This window comes from Pipistrellus hanaki (genome assembly GCF_964339955.1).
Source record: "Pipistrellus hanaki genome assembly, chromosome: 9".
Classification (NCBI taxonomy): Eukaryota; Metazoa; Chordata; class Mammalia; order Chiroptera; family Vespertilionidae; genus Pipistrellus; species Pipistrellus hanaki.
In genome coordinates this window covers 54083035-54105292 of record NC_140511.1, presented here as the reverse complement: position 1 = coordinate 54105292, position 22258 = coordinate 54083035, and the positions used below count along the sequence as shown (strand labels likewise).

Here is a 22258-nt window from a genome sequence, read left to right as displayed (position 1 = left end):
ATTACATATCTTGACCAAACTGATTTGGGTTTTTTTGTTGTTGTTTTGTTTTTGTTATTTTTGTTTTTGTTTTTAGTTTGGTTTTGGTTTTGGTTTTGTTTCAGTGCATTTGCAATTCACTTATTTCAGATCCACTTACTGGGTCTCATTCCACCATTTGGAAACAATGTAGGAAATGATCATGACCTTGGAAAAGTCCTTCTCCCTCGCTGAGCTTTAGTTTTCCCAACTATAAGCCAATCTTGGTGCCAGCCAGCATCACTGCCGCTCTGATCATGCCAGGAACGCTGGTGAAGCTCTTGCTATTTGGGAAGGTGCCCGTCCAGCTTCCGGAGAGGCAGAGATTGAGAACAGCAGTGTGTACCCCAAGGAAGCCACTTGGGGGACACTGGGACACCGGGAATGGGGGGGGGGGGGGAGACAGTGGGAATTGCTTCTCCCCAAAGACCCAGGGTGATGGAGAGAAAGCCAATGGAGAGAGAAGTAACGGGTGCTCTTTCCCTCCCATTTGTGCCCCAGCAGCCTTCCTGACAGCGAAACAGGAGAGGACGCCAGGTACAACCTTGGAACTGAGTTGGAAGCCGGTCGGTCTGGATAAAGGAAGGGTCTGGGTGTGGGGCATGCCGGGAGGTGGGGGGGGGGGGGGGGGCCTGTGCTTATGGTGGTGAGGATACTGATTGTGGATTCAGGGGTGTGCCACCTACATAATTTCAGAGGCCTTCTCAACGAAAACAAAATCTGGTTCTTGGGGAGAGAGAAAACTTAGACATTACAATGACTTGTGACCGTGTATACAAACAGATACACAGTATACCTGTGGGATTAAAATCTCCCGGTGGATAGATCCAGAAAGTAGGTTTGTGGTTGCCACTGTTTTGGGGGAGGGGGGGGGGAGAGGAGAGTCAGGAAGGGAGCAACTACTAATGGGTGCAGGGTTTATTTAAGGGTGATGAGAATGTTCAGGAATTAGATTGGGGTGATGGTTGTACAACCTTGTGAGTTAAAAACAAAACAAACAGACAAAAACACCACAGAATTGGATAAGAAATGTGTTCAAGAAAGGACAATTAGAAAACATTTGTCTAAAATGGCCCTAGGGGGTGATCCTGAGAAAAAGGGTTGAGAAACACAGCTATACAAAGAGGAGGTAGGTATCTCCAGACCAGACCAAAAAATGTGGTCTTGCTGCCTTACACTCTTATCTAAAAAATCAAAGTAAAACCAATTAATGGGGCTCTGAGACTCTCAAAACTCTCCCTGACCTCACCTCTCCCAAGAACATTCATACACACACACCGAGGTGGTGGGAAGTTGGGACTGGAAAGAGGGAATCAGCTATGGGGGTTTAAGGTCTGGCCATCGCTCCCTAACACGAGGGTTTCTCGTCCCTGTCTTTCTCTGTCCTTTCTCCCACCTTGTCCCCAAGTGCCAGGCTGTGATGACAGGCCCGGCCACTCTAGCCACAGAGACAATAGTTCTTGAGCCAAAAATCGGGCCTCGTGGTATGTGACAAGTACGCTTGTGCGGATGAGAATAACAGGACAGCATAGTTGGTGCTGGAGCAGGTCAGGTCAGTCCAGGGCCCATGGGCACCGCAGCTGCCCAGGTCTCTCGGGGCAGATCCCAGATTCCTCTGTCGTCTTCTGAGAGGACCACATGCGGCTGCAAATCACACCTTCTCAGTTCTCTCGGTGCCACCTGAGTTTCACAAGCCTTGGGTTCCCACTCACAAACTGCAGGCAACGCTGTCGCCTGCCCACCCATGCCTGGCTGCAGCCAGACAGCACTCCTGTCCCAGCTGTTGATGCAGCTGTGTCAGCCTGAGTCCTCGGCCAGTGCACTTGAGCCCTGATGCAGAGGCTCCTCCTGATGGAGGAGCCACATGTTGTCCTCTTACTCTTCCGATGCAAGACGTTCCCTTCCCCCATGAGCCTACACCAACGGCGCCTTTCCCCCATTCTCCCCTTTTCCCTTCCCCGGCGGACCCTCCTCACATACCCACATGGATTCTGGACACTACTGGGATTCCAGCAGTGCAGGCTCCCCCTGGATGGCCACACTCCACTCCATACCCCTCCGTGCAACATTTGTGGCTGCAGACGTGGTCACAGGGATGATAAAGACCCTCATGCTGGGTTTGAGGGAACTCGAAATGTCTGCGAAGGGCACAGTGCGCTCACGTGAGCACTGATGGTGTGTCTTTCTTCCCCTGCTGCAGCCCAGAGCGGGAGCCGGCAGCCGAGGCAGACATCAGGTACTGTGTCCCAGGAGCACTGTCCTCCAGGGCGGCTTTCTCAGGGGGGTCTCAGAACACGGAGGGCAGGCCCCAGGAAGGAGCCATATGGGGCTCTGTGCCTAAGGGGTGGTTTAGAGGCCACGGTGCATCAAACTGCTCCTTCCCCCCAGGTCAGAATATATTTTAATTGATTTCAGAGAGAAGAGGGAGAGGGAGAGAGATAGGAACACCAGTGATGAGAGAGAATCATTGATCAGCTGCCTCCCACACCTCCCACATTGGGGATCGAGCCTGCAACCCCGAGAATTGAACCATAACCTCCTGGTTCATAGGTCGATGCTCAACCACTGAGCCACATTGGCTGGGCCCCATCAGGTCATTTTTATCTGAAGCTCATCTTTTCCTTTTCTTTTTTAATTTGGGGGGTCTTCAAAAGTTGCATCGTACTAAGTGTGGTTTCCTTGGCTCCACTTCCTTTAAAAGTTCCATTTGGGGAGTTCCCTGCTAATGTCCAAGTTGAATGGTTTGAGAGCTACTCAGTGAAGGGGAAACCAGGGGCCCAGTGTTGGCATGGTTCCCTCCTGGCTCGGGGTAGGACTCAGGAAGGGGTACACACTGCAGGGGTGGCGCATGTAACGTGTAGGGCAGGGAAGGGCCAAGGTCCCGCCTAGTCAGCAAACACCCAACACCCAAGCCTGCCTCAGACCCTGGGGAAGGAGCCGTCACCAGGGGCCACACAGAGCAGATTTTCAGCCAAATGTACTTCCCACCTTAGCACCGCCCCACCCTCCTGCTCTGGCCTAAGCCATCACCTGGACAAGTGCCTCTGAGAATGAGCCCTGAAAATGCCTCCCTACTCCCACCCTGCTTTTCCCAGGAAGAGAGGCCCCGTGGCCTATGCTTCTCAGAAACCGTGGCTGCTAAATGCCACCGTGGAGGAGAACATCACCTTTGAGAGTCCCTTCAACAAACAGCGGTAAAAGCCTCTGAGAGGGAGGTGGGCTGGGGGAGGGAGAAATTGATCATGGGCAGCATGAGCTACCTGCACCAGCCCTCTGCCCGGACCTCTGCCCTGCCCCTCCATCCATCCCCCACACCCAGCCATCCATCTCCAGCCGGCTAAGCTGGATTCCAGCTTGTCCATATGGTCCATATGGTCCATCTGGAAACAATTCAGTGTGCCCGGGCATCAAGCAGCCCAACTCCCGTGTGAGAGGGTGGGAGGTGAGGGAGGTGCAGGAGACCTGCTGCCCTCTACTGTGGCTGGTGGGATGGCCAGCCCAGCTCCCCAGCAGTCTCTGTGCTCATGATTCCCTACCCCCAGCTCCTCAGCCTGTGCACTCCTTTCCCTCCAGTGAACAATAACTACCAACATTGATTGAGCTCTTACCAGACCCAGTGCCACACTCTCTGTACACGTGACTTCCTCTAATGCTCACAACAATCCCAGTAGGCAGGTACTATTCTCATTCTCACTTTGCAGGTGAGGAAACCAGGGGTCAGAAAGCTTAGGTAACTGGCCCCAGGCCACCCAGCCACTAAGTGATAAAATGGGTCTCAAATCCAAGGCTGCCTGATACCCAAGAGCATGTCACCCAGACACTTGGATGCCTCCTCTTGCACTCTGGCTGGCACCTGCCGGGTGAAGAGCTGGCCCGAGAAGTATGAGAGGAGCAGGCTGGGCAAATATTTGACCAGCCATTAGCATCCCTGCCTAAACCAACCAGCAGTAATTTTCCCTGACAGCGCTCCAAGCGAGGGCCCTGGCTGTCACTTTTCCCACTGCACAGGTGCCCTGGGCCCTCTCTTGTCACTTCTGTGGCATATTTGCTGCCATCTAATTTCATCCTTCAAATATTTAACTTGCTCCAGGCCCATGTAACGTGCCACCCTCAGCTTTTTCTAAGCTCACGTGGTGTTTGCTTGCACCCAAGCACGAGACCCATTAAAGCCATTGCTCACCCTGGCACAGCTGCCCGGAGGCTAATGACCCTCTGCCAGTGCTCGGGCCCCACTCTGGTCAGGTTGAGCAGCTGTGTGCCTGCCCCACCCCACTCCAGGTACAAGATGGTCCTCGAAGCCTGCTCCCTGCAGCCGGATATCGACATCCTGCCCCATGGAGACCAGACCCAGATTGGGGAACGGGTTAGTAGAGCCTCCAAGGGGTTTTCTCAAAGCTGGGGACCTCAACCTCCCCCGCTCCCCACCCATCACCACCACCAGGCCCCAGGTCCTTGCCATGGAGAACAGGTACCTGGGAAATAAGAGAGGGTGAAGCTGCAGCTCTTCCTGCAATGGGGTCAAAATCATCTCCTTGAACCCAGGCTGGTGGCTGTCTGTGGCAAGTTTTCAGCCTTGCTTGGTGCAGAAAGCTTAGCACCTTCCCATGCTGGAGATGACTGGCATCTCCTTCATTCAGGCCCCAAGGATATACAGGGAGTTCCCACAGCACAATACTAGGCCTAGGGTTATGCTCTTTCTGTTCACTCCATAGGCAGGGCCCCTCCTCCACAGCTTAGTCACAGGATTCTCCAGGGGCCGTCCTCCTTGTGTATAATGAAACCCCTACATCCTGTCTTGGTTTTCACATGTCAGATGGTCCCTAGCACCTCTCTGATGACTCATCTAAGACTTGGAGATCATATGGCCCACTTCCCACTGAATTCAGTGAGCACATACAAGTGCCTTCTCTGTACACAGTGAGGAGAGACAAAGAGATGGACGGAGCTAGGCTTCTATCCCAGAGAGCTCACAGTTGAGTAGGTTCAAGGAAAGTCTCTCCTGAAGAGCTAGGAGGGCATAACCTTTCTTCCCCTTTGGTGACAGGGCATCAACCTGTCCGGTGGTCAGCGCCAGCGAATCAGCGTGGCCCGAGCCCTCTACCAGCATACCAACGTCGTCTTCCTGGTGAGTGCACCAGCCAGCACCTCCCTAGGGGCCTTCATGTCTGGCTTGCCTCCCTGGCTCATTGCCTGCACACACGCCTACACACACATGCCAACACACACACCATCACCATCACCATCACCATCAGTATCACCATCACCAGCAACAAACTTCTCCTGCCAGAGATATTACTTATTCATCTTATTAATGGGGAAACTGAGACAAGGATAGTGCAAGTGACCCACTGTAACCATGAGGGAAGGCAAGTGGAGAGCCCAACCTATCAGGACGTACTTAGCCTGACTATGAGAATGACGAGTACATTGCATGTGTGCTGCCACTTCCCATCTTGTGCCCACAACAGACATTGCTAGTTGATCACGGAATTTTTTCCCACAGGAACTTAACTTGTCCTCAGAATCCTTCTCATCACAGTATTCTGGGTAACCACTAGCCATCAGACATCAGATCAAACTTCTTAGCTATCCCTGTTCTATTTCATGCCAAGTTTTTTGTTAGGTGCCGTGGTTGATACTGAAAAACCACTGGCCTCAAAGGTGCAGATAGGGAGGCAGAGCTCATCTATATTCCAGAGCCACAGCTCAGCTGAGAGTCAAATTGTGTGGCACCGACTGCGAGGAGCCTTGTCCAGGAAGACAACTGTGAGGACTAGAGGAATCAGGGAAGGCTTCCTGAAGGAAGGCCTTGAAGTGTATGTCAATTAAGCAAAAGGAAAGAGGGAGCCATTTAGAGAGAGAATTAGAAGAGGAACCTCGGGTCTCTGACCCCAGCTTTAATCTCTCTTCTCCACAACACACATAAACACTCCCTACTAAACACATGTCATTATGTAAGGTTCACACTCTGTAACTGACTCACATACAGCACTTCACAAAGTCCTAGCTCACTCAGGATCCCATGTGAACTTTAAACAACCTTGTAAGAGAGAAGTAAAGTGGATATTTTAGTTGATTTCAGCAAACTTTATTAAGGAACTACTCTGTATCAGGCACAGGAAGGTCTCAGTTTTCTTTTGGGAGAAAGGGAGATCTCAGTTCTTAGGGGCCTCATGTACATAACTATCAGCTCTGGCTTTGAGCAGGGTATCGCTGGAACAGAGAGGAGGGGAAGCTAGGTGTGGGAGTCAGGAAAGGACATAGGAAGAGCCAGTGCTTGGGTGGAACACTGAAGGATGAGTAGGAATTCCCTCGGCAGACAAAAGCACATCAGACTCCAGGCAGAGGGAACAGTGTAAACAAAGGCCTGGAATCACAAGTTCCCTAAAAACCTGAAGTGTGGAGAACTTGGGCAAGACAGATGAACAGTGAAAGGAAGACTGAGCAGGTTAGCCTGGGTTCCCACGCTAAGGAATTCAGGCTTCATAGACTATGGGGAACCACTGTTTGAGAATGATCACTGATAACAGCCCCATTTTTAAGATGAGGTAACTGAGGCCCAGAGAGCTGAGGGACATTGTCCAAGGCCACACAGCGAAGTAGTCCCGAGACCAGAGCTGATATAACTCTGCTGGTTTTGTACTCACTGTCACCCCCTCCCTTTACACTTGACCCTACCTTCTCCTCTCTGTCCAGGATGACCCCTTCTCAGCTCTGGATGTCCACCTGAGTGACCACCTGATGCAGGCCGGGATCCTTGAGCTGCTCAGAGACCATAAGAGGACAGTGGTCTTAGTGACCCACAAACTGCAATACCTGCCGCATGCAGATTGGGTGAGGGGCCACAGGGACATCAAGCTGCAGGGCGGTGAGGTGGGAGAGGCAGTCTGACATCTCACAAGAAGTTAATGAGATGTCTCATAGCAGTGTCTGAGGGCCACCAAGCAGAAGAGATCAGCACTGGATGGCTTCGTGCAGACTGGGCAGATCAGGGAGACTTGCACCGCCCAAGGGTTTGCTGTCACCTAGAGCTGCAGGCATTGCCCATCCTGGCCTGGGTACCACAAGGGCTGGCACTGAGACATCTCAGAAATCAGTAGGCATTCAGTCCCTACCTTCTGTATCCTGCTCAGTTAAATAGCTCATCCCCCTGGCCTTTGGGATGCCCACTGGATGGGGAAACCAGCTTCCTGCCATCTGGTGGGTCAGATACAAGTTGATTTTACTCTTTCCCCTCTTTGTGCCTTAGTTTTCCCATCTGGAAACAAACGATAGCAGTAGTAATAATACTTCCATATTATTGATGGAATGCAATTTTGTAAATCCCGAGTTTAATTAAATCCACATACCCATCAACATCTACCTTAGTTTTTAAGATGGAAATCATGTGACTTTTGACATCTGGGCCTTGCCTAAACCCTACTCAGAGCTGTCCCTGAAAATTGAGGTCGACCCTAAGCTTCAGGTATGCCTGTGCCAATTAGCCCTTCTAATTCCCCCTAAATAAGTCTCCCTACTACATGTAGCAAGACCCTCTCTCCACTATGAAAAAGGGGGAAAAGTCCAAATTAAAATTTTTTAAAAAGCTATTAAAACAGGTGCAGGTTCATGTCTGAGTTTCCATGGTGACCTTGATGAGATCGCAATACAATCCTCAATCCAAAGAAGAGAAGCATGGAGGTGCCTGGTTTATTGGCAAATCAGTGGATAGGACTCCCAGCACCCCTCCCTAAGCCCCCTGGGGGAGTTTGGGGGTAAAAGGAGCAGGGGTAGGTGTCTAAATTAATCATGAGTCCATGTGAGTGTGAAACACTGAGTATCACAAATAAAATAAGTTTTATTGGTTTCAAAAAGGCGTGGCCACACATTTAAGCCAACAGGTGCTTTGCCAAAGCTGGTGGAATCTCTCATCTAAGGGTAGAGTGCAATGAGCCCACTAAGTGTACAAAAACAGCTGCCACGGCTGCCTTGCAGATAACCAGGCAGCTTGACCAGGATGCACGAAGTTGCTCTGCAAACCCTCCTATTAACCATGGGCAACCATGGAGAATTACCCCCCAGATGTACAAAACCCTAAGTCCTGGGAGTGTGTTGGTGAGGGTAGGTTATCACTACCAGCTTGCTGATGAGGGAAAACCAAAGGCCATTTGTGGTGGGAAAAGGATGTATATGTCCACCTCTGACTTCTCAGTCGGGCGGGGTGTGACCTCCACTCCATATCCCGGGAAGCCCTCGGCAGGGTTTGTTACTGCCTTTCCAGATCATCGCCATGAAGGACGGCACTATCCAGAGGGAGGGCACACTCAAGGACTTCCAGAGGTCTGAGTGCCAGCTCTTTGAGCACTGGAAGACCCTTATGAACCGGCAGGACCAAGAGCTGGAGAAGGTGGGTATCTCCTTGGACCAAGCATCCACCCCTGAGAAGAAGGTTCTGCTAGACCTAACCTCATAAAGGCCTTCCTGCCCTCGCTGATCCCAGGAAACCCCCCTAAGGACAGATGCGAGAGCGGAGTATAAACTTGCTCCTTATCAGAGGATGAGCAGTATTTGTGCCCACTACCCAAGGCAGAATCGGGAGGATGCCCTCCCTTTATCCTGAGATAGTCAGATACCATTTACTTCACAGAGTTTCAGAAAATCAATTCAAACTAGCCAAGCAAAAAATAAAAATAAAAAAAGTAGGATTTATGGATTTATTGACTCATGAAACCAGAAAGTCCAAGTTATAGCTCTATCTATAACTTCAGATAGAGCTGGATCCAGGCAGTTAAACAGTGTCACCAGGGATCTGTTTCTCCCCATCTCTTGGCTCTGCTCCCCTCAAAATTGGCTTCATTCCCATGGTAACAGTGAGGGCCATTGGCAGTTTCAGGCTTATATTCTCACAGATCAACAGCTGTCAGAGAGTGCCTCTTTCATGATTGTTTAGCAAAAGTACCAGGACTGACTCTCATTGGTCAATTTGGTCACGTGCTCACCTCTGAACAAATCATTGTGGCCAGAATATAGAATATTGGCTAGTACGATGTCATATGCCCACCCTTGGAGCCAGGGAGAATTGCCAGCTCTCTCATATCACATAGACTAAGAATAAGGGAGAGGTGTCTCTCCCAGGAACTTTGGGCTACTGTTAGAGAATGGAGAAGGCAGTAGGGGGGTTAAGGAGTAGGGAGGCTGTAGTTGGTCAATGGAGGGTATAAGGGGATATATGTAATACTTTCAACAATAAAGAATAATTTTTTTAAAAGATAGAAAGAGAAGGCAGTACAAACATGTGTCCCTCTAAACCCTTCTAGAGGCAGGGGCAACCTGGAAATTGACATTGTTCATTACCAGGGGTGGATGCCCCCACATCCTCTCTTTTACCCTCTGCACACCTGAGGACATTGTCTTTCAGGAAACCATCATGGAGAGAAAAGTCCCAGAGCCATCCCAGGGCCTGCCCCGGGCCATGTCCTCGAGAGATGGCCTCCTACTGGATGAAGAAGAGGAAGAAGGTACAGACAGTGGGACTGGGAGTGAAATCATGGCCTGAGGTCTAATCATTCCCTGGGAGGCTAAGGTTTGAGGTCCTGAGGGTGGTAAGATAGGATGCCTTTGATTCTTCCCTTTCCCCTCTGTGTACCTGAGTCTTCCCATCTGTAAGTGGGGAGAGCATGCCCCCTGCACCACCCTCAGATGTGAAGCCACAGGGCGTGTTCTGTGGCCTGCAGAGGAGGCAGCCGAGAGTGAGGAGGAGGACAACCTGTCATCGGTGCTGCACCAGCGAGCCAAGATCCCATGGAGAGCCTGCGCCAAGTACTTGTCATCTGCGGGCATCCTGCTCCTGTCGCTGCTCATCTTCTCCCAGCTGCTCAAGCATATGGTCTTGGTGGCCATTGACTACTGGCTGGCCAAGTGGACAGACAGTGCCCTGACTCTGAGCCCAATGGCTAGGAACTGCTCCCTCAGCCAGGTGGGGCCAGCAGCCCCAGGGCAAGGCAAGGGCCCAGGGGGTTGGGAGGGTAGAGGGAGCTGAACCATAGACACCCCCGGGACTCTGCCTCATTTTCTGCCTGTCCCAGGAATGCTCCCTTGACCAGACCGTCTACGCCATGGTGTTCACGGTGCTCTGCAGCCTGGGCATCATGCTCTGCCTGGTCACCTCTGTCACAGTAGAGTGGACGGGGCTGAAGGTGGCCAAGAAGTTGCACCGCAGCCTGCTGAACCGGATCATCCTGGCCCCCATGAGGTACCCCTCTCCCCCACCACTCTGGGGCTGTAGGCAAGTCACTAGTATGTGAGCCTCAGTTGTCCCATCTATAAAATGGGGATATACAATCTCTGTCACAAGCTGTTGGGCATGATTCAAGGAGCCTCAAATATTTGTAAAGGTGTCCTCCTCAGAGGAGAAAACAGAGGGAAATGGGCATTTATTCAGCCAGACACAGTGCTAGACATTTTACATGGCACACTCATCTAATTGTCTCAACAGTCTTCCAAAGTGAGGGTCTGCAGGCTCTGTAGATGTTAGTTTCCCTTCCCTAGGCAGGTTCCAACTGCCTGTCTCCAATCACGGGTTCAGCTCTCCTCCTCTCTGTCCTCCCTCCGCCTGCCTGCAGGTTCTGACACTGGGCACATGGTGTAGCTGCTCTAATCTTCTGTAATGACATGGATAAAAACTCCAAATACCACTTGGTTATAAAAGAAGTCACTGCCCAGCTGGCTAGCCAATTCGGCTTAAGAATCCACAGGCCAACAGGTCATCTGGCCCACCCTTGTCAATTCCTCACCATCTGACTCCATATTTACTTTGCAGCCACTCTGTGGCCCAGAGAGGTGTCCTCAAAGTTTATATAACCTCTATTGATCTCAGATCTGGGGGTCTGAAATACTCCGGTTGGGGTTAGGCTGGCTCTGTGTCACAACTAGAGTGATGACAGACAGGCCTTGCAGGGTCAGCCAGCTGACAAGCTGTCCCCAGAGCCCTGTTCCCCTGACTGGTTGTCCCTTGGAGAGGACTCTATGTCCTGGGGAGGACAGCTGCTAAATGTGTCAGGCCTGGGGAGCAGCTGGGGAAGGTGGCAGTGGTCACACATGGGCTTGATAGTAAGAGAGGCCAGCACCCCTTTGGACTGCTGCAGGAATTCTCAGGGACTCAGGCCAGATGGCTACAGACCTGCAGAGGTTAGACCCAGGGATGACTCCAGAGACACCAAAATGAAAGAAATATCTACCCTCATTCAATAAACAGAAAAGGGGATGTGAGGGCGATCTGGCTGCGACATCTGTCACCCCATTGATCGCCAGGGTTGATGCGGCTGATCTGGCTGGCTAGGCGGGTGTCCCCCTCCTCCCTCACTGATCCATGTGCGTCCCTCCCGAAGCTGCGCGCTCAGTCAAAGAGGACGACTTTCCCCCAAGAGGAGAGGTCCGGTCTTCGGTCAAGTGTATATGAGTAGCTGCGCTCCCCTGCTAGAACCTCCAAACAAGCTCTCAATAAACAGAAAAGGAATCAGTAACAAATGAGGTCCTTCTTCTGGTTGCCTCTTAGGTTTTTTGAGACCACGCCCCTCGGAAGCATCCTGAACAGATTTTCATCTGATTGTAATACCATCGACCAGGTACACGGGACTGTGACCCAGTCCTCCAGTTTGGAGAGAGGCCAGGCCCCTGTCTGTTGCTGGCTTCCCCAGATCGTGTGACCTGGGCCCTGGGGGAGGAACCCAGTGGGCCCCAATCTGTTTATAATGCTGCCCATGCCCGCCTATGAGGCCCTCATAATAAGGCTGAGGGAGAAAACACATCCGGTTGGCTTCTATCCAAGAGCCCCCTGGCTCACTCTAGGAATGTTCCAACATATTCTAAACCAAGGTGACTGATTTTTTAAAAATATATCTTTTTATTGATTTAGAAAGGAAGAGAGCGGGAATGAGAGATAAAAACATCAATGATGAGAAAGAATCATTGATTGGCTGACTCCTGCACACCCCATACTGCGAAACAAGCCCAAAACCCGGGCATATGCCCTGACCAGGAATCCAACCATGACCTCCTGGTTCATAGGTCGATGCTCAACCACTGAGCCACACTGGCTGGGCCAAGGTGACTGGTTTTGTGGAGAGAATATTTCTTTTGATTCAGCCTGTGTTCTTTATTTACCATTGCACTGGATAGTGAGAAGGCCAAGTCCTGCCTCCTGCCCTCAGGGAACTCACAGTGTAGCTAGAGAGATAAGACGCGTGCCTATAATAGTGCGACAGAGCAAAACCTGGCAGCAAGTAACTCACTAAAGGTCATCAAAAATGGGAACTCCCCTCCCTCTCGCACACCTCCCTCCCTCAGCACATCCCATCCACGCTGGAGTGCCTGAGCCGCTCCACCCTGCTCTGTGTCTCCGCCCTGGCCGTCATCTCCTACGTCACACCTGTGTTCCTCGTGGCCCTCCTGCCCCTGGCCATCGTGTGCTACTTCATCCAGAAGTACTTCCGGGTGGCGTCCAGGTGACGGCATCATTTGTCAACCTCCGAGGTTGGGGGTGGGGAGGAGGTTGGGAAATGCTTTGCAATGGGCAGTTTGGTACTCTTGTTACAAGTCTTTATCATAAAAGTAGTAGAGTCTTGTTCCCTGTGAAAAGGAAAACAGACATGAAGGAAATGAAGTATTCATATTCCACTATCCCAGTGGTTGGCAAACCCATTAGTCAACTGAGTCAAATATCAACAGTACAACGATTGAAATTTCTTTTGAGAGCCAAATTTTTTAAACTTAAACTTCTTCTAATGCCACTTCTTCAAAATGGACTCGCCCAGGCCGTGGTATTTTGTGGAAGAGCCACACTCAAGGGGCCAAAGAGCCGCATGTGGCTTGAGAGCTGCTGCCGTTTGCCAACCACAGCACTATCCTAATATAAGCAAGTGTCAGCACACAGGCTGCAGCTAATACCTGGACTGTCTCCTTGGGAGCTACCGTCAGGAATGGAACTGCTAGGTCAGGGAGGTATATGCATGCTTATGCCCTTCATTCATGTGGACAAAATGAGTCTCAGGAGGGTTGTATGAGTCCAGTGACCAGGCAGATGGCCGGCGCGTGAAGTCAGAGGGCACCTGATGTGAGGGGTGCTATGGCAACCACACATCCCAGCCCGTGGGTCAGGAGCCTCCGCACCAGGGAGCCACTCACCACCAGCCTCATGATCACATTTGCCCTCAGGGGCCTTGGAGCCACACATACCTCTTTTCTCCTTAAAATTTTCTAAGAACATTCCCTAGGGATTTTTTTCTGGGAACGACTCTATTTAAATCCTAGATTCAAAGAATCATAGGGACAATTTTAAAGAACCTCTAGGCCAGCGTTTCTCAAGATGCCAATGGCAACCTAGCCATGAGTCGTGAAATCAGTATCACAGATTATAACCAGCATTTACAAAGAAAAGAAATAAAACAAAAAGTACCAGACGGTATTCACATAGTAACAGTAAGCTTTGTTTGGGCAGCATAGGGGTGTGTTATGATACAAAAAGTATTTCTTAGTATGGGTGATGGTGAGAAAGATTAAGTACCTTTCCCAAGTGCAAAGGTTGCTTAAAAACTGGAGTCAGAATGCTGATAGCAATAGTAATAATTAAATTTAGGTACATTTCAGCTTCAATTACCTTGACCAAAGGATCAAGACTTGTATAAATTGTGTTTTGTCTGTTTGGTCCAGAATCCCCTGGTACCCACAATGTATCCATAGCACACTGACAGTCACAAAACACGGTGGCTGTTTATACACTACAAGCTGTTCCACAGAGTGCCTTTCCTCTGCCAGGGTAACTGCTCTATTCCCCTAGCACCCGCTGTGCCCCTGGAGGAAAGCTGCTTTCTGCATCCCAGCCTGTCAAGGTGCAGCTGTGGAGAGCAGGAGCAATTCTGTTTCCATGGGAACTGCTGGCCTTTCCCCCTCTAGGAACTCTTTGGCGTCTGACCTGACCTGAGATGTGCTGAAATCTATTGTGGTTACTGGGGAGGGGCTGGAAGCTTTTGGGTTGCCTTTCTGTTCCTTGGACCAGCTGCCTCGGGTTCAGGTGGTTCACCTGTGCAAGGGAACTAACCGCGCCTGTGCAGCCTCCCTGCAGAGGGAGGCTATGCAGCAGCAGCAGCAGCAGCCCAGGAACAAAGGTATAGAGGACGGGTAGGTGATGCCCAGGATAGCAGTGACTGTGCCAACATGCTGGTTAAGCACTTTACTTACACGAGCTGTCCAGTCCTCACAACTGCTTGATGGGGTGGTATCATTGACTGGTGAGAGACTGAGCTCTAGAGAGGCAAAGCCACTTGCCCACATGGTCAAAGGGGTGGAGCTGGGATGCAGACCCAGGCTGAGCCCACAGCCTGCCCTCCTAACCATCCCTCTCTGCTCCCCTGGCACAGGGACCTGCAGCAGCTGGATGACACCACCCAGCTCCCTCTGCTCTCGCACTTTGCTGAAACTGTGGAAGGCCTCATCACCATCCGGGCCTTCAGGTACCAGATTCATCCCGGGGAGGGGCGGGGTAAAGGTAGGGATGGTTGCGGGTGGGGGAGGCCAGGTCACAGGTAATGAGGTTCAGATCTCAGGGCTCCACTTAGGAAGGCCCAGGGCATACACCTCCCAGCCCTGCCTCAAACCCCAAGGCCCAGATGATGTCCCTCGTAGGGTCAGGACAGGTGGGCTCCCACTGTATAATCCAGAGAGGAAACCTCAGCCCCACAGCCAAGCCTGGACCCCCTGTGACCTAAGGCAGAATTTCAGAACAAACAGGCTGGGACAAGTACTCACATATCAATGCTAGAAAGGACCTTACATCATATGGGCAAACATGAGGCCATCTTTGAAAATCTCCTAGCTCTGGCCGGTGTTGTTCAGTGGATAGCCATCAGCCTGCACACCAAAGGATCATAGGTTAGCTTCACAGTCAATAGCATGTACCTTCTGTAAGCCAAACACTGTTGAGTTCTTTCTATGCCCATCTCATTCATTCTGCCCTGCGATCCAAGGCAGTGACAGTAATTATCCCCATTTCTCAGACAAGAAAATTGAGGCTCAGAGAGCTTATATTACTGTTCTGTTGTAAAGCCAGTTGAAGCCCAGGCTTGAATCTGCTCATTCATTCAATATCCTTTACTGAGCATGCACTATGTGCTAAGCCCCATGCCAGGCGCTAAAAAAGAGATGAGTCAGATGAGCCCTTGACCTGGAGGCCCTTACAGTCCAGACTTTGAACAGGCCAGGACCAACCATGTGACAGGTACTCTGAAAGCACCTGGCAGGACATAGCTGTGGGAGCACACAAGGGGAGAGCAGTCATGGAAGGCTTCACAGAGGAGGTTGCTAGGACTCAAAAGGTGGACAGAATTCACCAGGTTGGAGGAAAGTTCTGAAAACTTCAGTGCCCCTGCCATCATCTTGCTACCCTGAGTTGTGAAGTTGGGTGGATTGGAGCATTGAGGCTGCCTGGGGAGTGGAGGGACTGCTATATTCGTCTCTGACTGGTCTATTAGGGCATCTCTCCTCCAGCCAGACAGGTCAGACACCCCTGGCCCAGATAGTTGGGCTCTGGTATTTAAGCCTCAACCAGAGAGTGAACCCAGGTTATTTTTAGGATGGCATAGCTGTGCAGGGTGTGACGGGAGCCATGAGACACCAAGCCCTGTGGCCAAGAGTAACCCTAGGGCCCAAGGACCAGCTGAGAGGGTCCAAGGAGGTTGACATCTTCTCCCCTAGCCCCCAAGGTCCAGGTGCAGCCCTGGGAGAGATGTCCGGGCCCCTGGTGTTCACACCCTGGGGCATCTGGGGCCAGTGGGAGAGCCTCTTGGGGGTCTTGTCCGAGTAAAACTGAGCTCCACTCCAGTCTTGGCTCTGCTCCCTGGTCATCCCCTGCCCCCTGCAAGCCTGTGCTGTCTCCAGTCCAGATGTTCCTTGGAGCCTGGCACATGACTCTAGGTCTCCTCCCTGTCCCCTTCTCAAGCCCAAACTTCCCCAGTTCCTTCAACTTCCAGACCCCTCCACACCCCTGGGCCTACCCTCCACTCTAGATATTGGTGATATCTGTCTTACAACTGGTGTCCTGAAGGCTTGAGGCTGGGCCTAGAGCAGCCAGACCCTCTCAGTGGGATCCGGGTAAATCCCAGCAACCTGTAACTAGCCCCAGACCAAGCCTGTGGTCGGCCAGGGAAACAGCTGCCCAGCGAGGTGCTCTTCCTCCCCTCCATCCCCCGTTCCCCCCGCCCTGACATTGCACTCACACAGTGAATGGTTTTTAAATAAATGAATAAAGAACTTTATGATCATCCCTTGGAAGTGTTTAATTCATTGGCTTTTGCCCAGCAGCCCGCACTGTTGAGAGCTGAGTAGCATTTATTGATTGTACACTTGCCAAGTGCCAGGCCCAGCACTAAGCACTGTACCTGTGCTATCACAGTAACTCTGCACCCAGAGTTACTGCAGCCTCCTACTGAGATGAAGAGAAGAGGCCCAGAGAGGCTGAGGAACCAATTCGAGGCTACACAGACAGTGGTAGCTGGTTCTAGATTTGGAACCCAGGCCTGTCTGACCTGGTTTTTCTAGGAGGCCCTGATTTTTCCCAAAAAACCTTTCAGGAGTACTCAGCACTGGGCTCGGTGTTGGGCTCAGAGGTTGTGGCAGTCCCTGTAGGAACTATTACCATCTGATGAGGAAACTGAGTCTAATATCTACACACACAGCCTGTGAGGAGTGGGCTGGGCTCCAACCTGGGTCCACGTGGCCCCAAAGCTGGGGCTCTTTCCACCATCACACACCTGCCCTAGAAGCTGACACACCCTCACACCCTCACCCCGCAGACGGTCACACACCCTGTGGACTCCCGTCGCACACACCTGCACTCTCACAGGCACCTCTTGCACACGCACTTGATCGAGCCCTGAGACGTAGGGTTTCACACCCGCCTCAGCCACGTCACCCCACCACATCCACCTGTGCTGCGCAAATGCACGCTCTTCGCCTCAGAGACTCCCTTTACCCTCCTCACACACAGAGTTCATCACAGGCCCTTCACCCAGAAATAACGAAGCAGAACAAACACCTTCCAGGAATAAAAAGCCAGTGCCCTCCGAGGCTTGTCTGGCATCCCTCTGAGCCCCTCACTGATGCTACTTTCATTCATTCCATTACTCACCATCAAACAAGTGCCCAAGCCAGCCAGGTCTGAGGGGTGGCCAAGGAGAGTGATGCCAGGAGCCCAGGCTGGTCAGAAAGAGGCATAGTAACCCCATGGAGGGAAGTGATGACAGCACAAGGGCAGGAAAGAAGCCGCCCAAGTTCCTTATACAGAGAGGTCTCATCTGCCTTAGAGCGTCAGGGCAGGTTCCCACAGGCTGTGTTAACCAAAGCTATAGCCTCAGACCATCATCCTCCCTCCAGGTACGAGGCCCGGTTCCAGCAGAAGCTCCTCGAATACACGGACTCTAACAACATCGCCTCCCTCTTCCTCACGGCTGCCAACAGATGGCTAGAAGTCCGCATGGCAAGTGCCACCCACCCCCTGTCCGGGCCCAGGACAGGGGGTTCTGATAGGGGTGGGGAGCTCTGCAGAGCCAGGGCCAAACATGGACCGGAGGGTGGGAAGAGTGTGGAATACCACCAGCTCATGTGCACACACAAGAGGGGGGGGGGGGTCTTCGAGGTATCCTGCCTCTCCCAGCCCTGGTGGTCCTCCCTGTGTCTGACCGGAGCCCCCTCTTCTCCCTGTTATTGCCTGGGGACTGGGAATCTGAGGTGTGTGTGAATAGTGGGAATAGGTGTGTATTGAACTGTGATGAGTGTGTGTATGAAGTGGGTCATGTGATACTTATGTTGTGTACATGTGTGGGAGCATACCTGTGTGCACTCTGTCTCCTGAGGCTCCGGCCTTCACAAGCCTCCTGTGTGTCCTGACATTTACCTGAGTTTGGGGCTGGGGTTGAGTCTCAGCTGAGCTTCTCTCTGCTCTGAAGGGGCGGGGGGAAGTCACTGTGGCTTCAGCCCCCGAGGGCCCAAGCCAGCCCCGTCCCTCCACAGGAGTACATCGGTGCATGTGTGGTCCTCATCGCGGCCGTGACCTCCATCTCCAACTCCCTGCACCGGGGGCTCTCTGCCGGCCTGGTGGGCCTGGGCCTCACCTATGCCCTCATGGTGAGTGGGAGCGGCTAGGTCAGGGGAGGGATCAGAAACCACATACAGGGAATCCGAGGGCATCTCTCCCACATGAGACACCCCCGGGTCTTACCCAACCTGTTTTGGGTCTGATACAGGCAGGAGAGCCCAGGCCCCAGATGGATGATGGGTGAGGAACTCCTGTGTCTCTGGGAAGGGCCATCTGAACAGCCAGCCAGTGGACAGCAAAGGATATTGGGGTGGAGAGGGCAGCCGCTCCTCAGCCACAAGAAGAGCATCCTGGTGGCCAGGGATAGACCCCGTGGCCACCAGCTCACTCCCCACAGGTCTCCAACTACCTCAACTGGATGGTGAGGAACCTGGCGGACATGGAGATCCAGCTGGGGGCCGTGAAGCGCATCCACGGGCTCCTGAAAACCGAGGCAGAGAGCTACGAGGGGCTGCTGGGTGAGGGGTGCAGGAGGGCTTCTGGGGAGGGGGCCAGGAGAGAGCCTGGGGGTAGGGTACTCCTGGATACCAGCTGTGGCCCTTGCCTGGTGGCTGACCCCCAGCCCGGCCCCCAGCACCCTCGCTGATCCCCAAGAACTGGCCGGACCAAGGGAAGATCCAGATCCAGAACCTGAGTGTGCGCTACGACAGCTCCCTGAAGCCTGTGCTGAAGCACGTCAACGCCCTCATCTCCCCAGGACAGAAGGTCAGGGCGGAGGGCACCGGGCGGGCCACCCACAGAGTCACCTTGGGGCCCTCCGGGGCCCTTCAGTTCTCACACCCATGCAGAGCCCCCAGGCCCCTCACCTGACAGGGCTCAGCCCACCTCTCCCCTGCCTCCCTCTCCCCTTCTCCTCCTGCGGCCCTCACTCACTCACCAAGGAGGGCACCTCAGACTCCCCTGGTTACAGCGGCTTTGTCAGCACTGCAAGTGGTCAGACTGTCCCAGGGCACTGGCCCCTGAGCTTCAGAGCAGGGGCCTCGGGGCAAAGCGTGAGGCCGCCCTTGTCCCGGGGAGGGAACCCCCGGCTGGCCCTCTGCCCTGCCTCTCTGACTGATTCCCTCTTCCTCACTCCCACTCTGCTCTCTCTGCCACTGCCCCTCTCCTTCCATCTTTTTGTCATCATCTCAGTCTCTGTATTCGTCCTTTACTGTCATTTCTGTTGGTACCCAAGGGCCAGGAAGCAATGCGGACAGAGATGGCTCCAGTTTAAGGTGGGACGCACAGACACATCCTGCACAACTCACGCAGCCACTCAGGCCTCCTGCCACCCCCATGCACAGGGGGACACACTAGTGCCCCCACCTCTCCTGCAGCAAGTACCGGGCAGAGCCCGGCCCACGCCCAGGCCCCGACCAATGGGCATATATGCCTTCTCTTGCTCGCGGGTCCCCATGGGAGCCCCCTTTGGACCCCCTGCAGAAAACAAGTCCAAACACCAGGCCCAGCCCTGGCTAAGCAGAAGCTGGTGAGAAAGCCAGGATAAGGAGATCCTCAGTGACCTCCCAGTGCACACCCCACCCCAGCTAGCACCAGAGGCTCTCAGCACCCCCAGGCTCCCAGCGCCCTCGCAGCTTACCCGCCCCTCTCTTTCCAGATTGGGATCTGTGGCCGCACCGGCAGTGGGAAGTCCTCCTTCTCTCTCGCCTTCTTCCGCATGGTGGACATGTTCGAAGGTGAGTGGTATGGCCGGCCACCAGATGAAACCGCAGGCCTGGCGTGTGGCCAGGCGTCACAGGAGGCCTGGCTATCACTGTCTTCCCCGGCATCCTCTTGGGGACCCACGTCCCAGCGCCACGGGGCCCCACCTGTAGCATGGTCTCCACGCAGGGCGCATCATCATCGACGGCATTGACATCGCCAAACTGCCGCTGCACACCCTGCGCTCGCGCCTCTCCATCATCCTGCAGGACCCCGTCCTCTTCAGCGGCACCATCCGGTGAGCCTCGGGCCCCCAACCACCCACCCCCATCCCCCGGCCAGGCCTGGCTCAGCACCAGCCGGGGACTCTGGAGCACAAAGGGGGGGCGGGGGGTGGATGAGGCCAGGAGAGTGAGGGGCTGGCGCTGGTTCTTCAGAGGCGTTTGCCCCATGCCCTTCCTTCTCTTTCTCCTTAGGCCGGGGCAGGCCCTGGTCCCTAGGAGCACCCCCACCTCAGGTCTGGGGTGCCACCACCTTAGGGCCCATCTTCCAGCCAGACCCCCAAGTCAATCAGTTCTCACTCACTGCTCCTTTCACCAGCCTCACCACCCTCTGCAAGGCCCTTGGGGATGGAGCCAGGACCCTGCTCCCCTCCCTATAGGGCTTTCTGTGTCACCCCCCTCCCCCCCAGATTTAACCTGGACCCGGAGCGGAAGTGCTCCGACAGCACGCTGTGGGAGGCCCTGGAGATAGCGCAGCTGAAGCTGGTGGTGAAGGCGCTGCCAGGAGGCCTCGGTAACTCCTGCTGGCTGAGCGGCTGGTCGGGCCCTGGCGGACGCCCGGATGTCCGTCGGGGCTGGGGAGGGGAGACTCGTGCCTTAGGTTTGTCCAGAGTTTGGAGTCTGAGGTCTGGCAGGACCCCAGAGACCATCTGGTCCTAGCTCTCCCCATGCAGGAGCTCAGAGAGGTCAGGTGACTTCCCCTGGGTCACACAATGGTCAGTTCAGGGTCTGGCACCGAGAGGACAGTAGGGGTGCCTGTGAGACGGAGCTTCCAGGCTCCTGATACCATGACAGTGTTGCCCTTCCCTGTCCACCTGCCTGTCCAGTTCGGGAAAGAGGGAGGAGAGAACCGTCTGGGGAATCACAAGCACAGGGTGCTCCTGCAGGCTCCTGAGAGACCGCCCCACCCCAGGGGCGGTGCTGCGGCCCCTTTGGCAGCAGAGACTGGCCATGCCTTGGTTTCAGAGAATCATGCCACAAAGGCCCCCCACTCATGGAGTGAACACTCAGTAGCACACACTCCAGGGGGTGCTCTTCTCGTTATAATCCGTGCAGGTGGCATCCGTGATGTTGTATGAGGCTCGGCAACCCTACACACCTGTACTCACCACACACGCTCACACAGACATTTCCTGAGCCCCCGCCCCTCAGGCCACCCTGTCTGTTTTCCTCACAACCCAAGATTCACTTAGCCCTGCTCCTCTCCGGGGGCTGATTTCAGACGCCATCATCACAGAAGGCGGGGAGAACTTCAGCCAGGGCCAGAGGCAGCTGTTCTGCCTGGCGCGGGCCTTCGTGAGGAAGACCAGCATCTTCATCATGGACGAGGCCACGGCTTCCATCGACATGGCCACGGTTGGTCCTGGGCGCATCCAGGGGGTGGGAGGCTTGGAGAGGGTGGGTGGGTTAGGGGGAAATCTGCATAAAGTGACCCTCAAGTCCAAGATGTCACCTTGAACATCAAGGCCATTTGTGGCCGAAAAGGACAAGGGCTGGGGACCCTGACTCCAGCGAGGGCATGTTCACAAGCCACATGCATACAAGCTGCACACAGATCCATGGCCACTCCATCCCTGTCCCCCACCAGAGCACACCCCGCATAAGCTCCCAGCACACACACACACAAGCACAGAGCTGAGCTCCTTGAATGCTAGGAATCCGGTCGGTCCTATGTGGACTAGGGCCAGACAGAGGGAGGAGGTGGGGCTAGGATTGGGGTCAGGTGGGAGCTGGGCCACAACCCTGGGCCCCACATCCCCAAAGCTAGGCCAGACCACAACCACGGGGCAGGTGCACCAACAGCTGCCGCTCCAACCTGGCAGGAAAACATCCTCCAGAAGGTGGTGATGACTGCCTTCGCAGACCGTACGGTGGTCACCATTGCGGTAAGGAGCCTGTGCATGGGGTGCAGGGTGGACCCCCAGGGAAAGAGCAGCCCTTGGGCTCACTGGGACCTGGTGATCAAGAGGAAGGGGACTGTGGGGCAGGGCACGGCAAGGAGTCTAGAAGGCTTGCGGGGACCCTGGATTGCAGAATTTGGAGTGGGGAGGATTTGTACCTGTTGTCCTCAGACCTCCCCTCTCTTTCTTCAAGCTCCAAGCCCTCCTCCCCCATCCCTTCCCACACCTCACCCCTTCCCAAGGCCCAGTGAGCTAGGCTAGGGTTAATCTCCATAGGAAATGGGGGGTGGGGG

At 53.7% G+C, this 22258-nt stretch overlaps 1 protein-coding gene across 18 annotated transcripts in view; it reads left to right on the top strand.

The window, feature by feature from the left end:
- Positions 1 to 22258, top strand: part of ABCC8 (ATP binding cassette subfamily C member 8) — a 71915-nt gene that overhangs the window by 49175 nt on the left and 482 nt on the right. For 3 of the 18 annotated variants that reach the window (XM_084895453.1, XM_084895452.1, XM_084895451.1), the window contains exons 17-38: positions 520 to 555; positions 2219 to 2254; positions 3114 to 3212; positions 4297 to 4381; positions 5063 to 5143; positions 6715 to 6852; positions 8279 to 8404; positions 9416 to 9515; positions 9732 to 9973; positions 10083 to 10249; positions 11552 to 11621; positions 12343 to 12500; positions 14412 to 14504; positions 17422 to 17524; positions 18058 to 18171; positions 18480 to 18600; positions 18717 to 18847; positions 19740 to 19818; positions 19973 to 20081; positions 20475 to 20578; positions 21287 to 21420; positions 21888 to 21950. In XM_084895453.1, coding sequence (XP_084751579.1) covers positions 520 to 555; positions 2219 to 2254; positions 3114 to 3212; positions 4297 to 4381; positions 5063 to 5143; positions 6715 to 6852; positions 8279 to 8404; positions 9416 to 9515; positions 9732 to 9973; positions 10083 to 10249; positions 11552 to 11621; positions 12343 to 12500; positions 14412 to 14504; positions 17422 to 17524; positions 18058 to 18171; positions 18480 to 18600; positions 18717 to 18847; positions 19740 to 19818; positions 19973 to 20081; positions 20475 to 20578; positions 21287 to 21420; positions 21888 to 21950 — 2389 coding nt within the window. The other 15 variants (XM_084895455.1, XM_084895454.1, XM_084895447.1 and 12 more) reach the window with 14 other exon arrangements.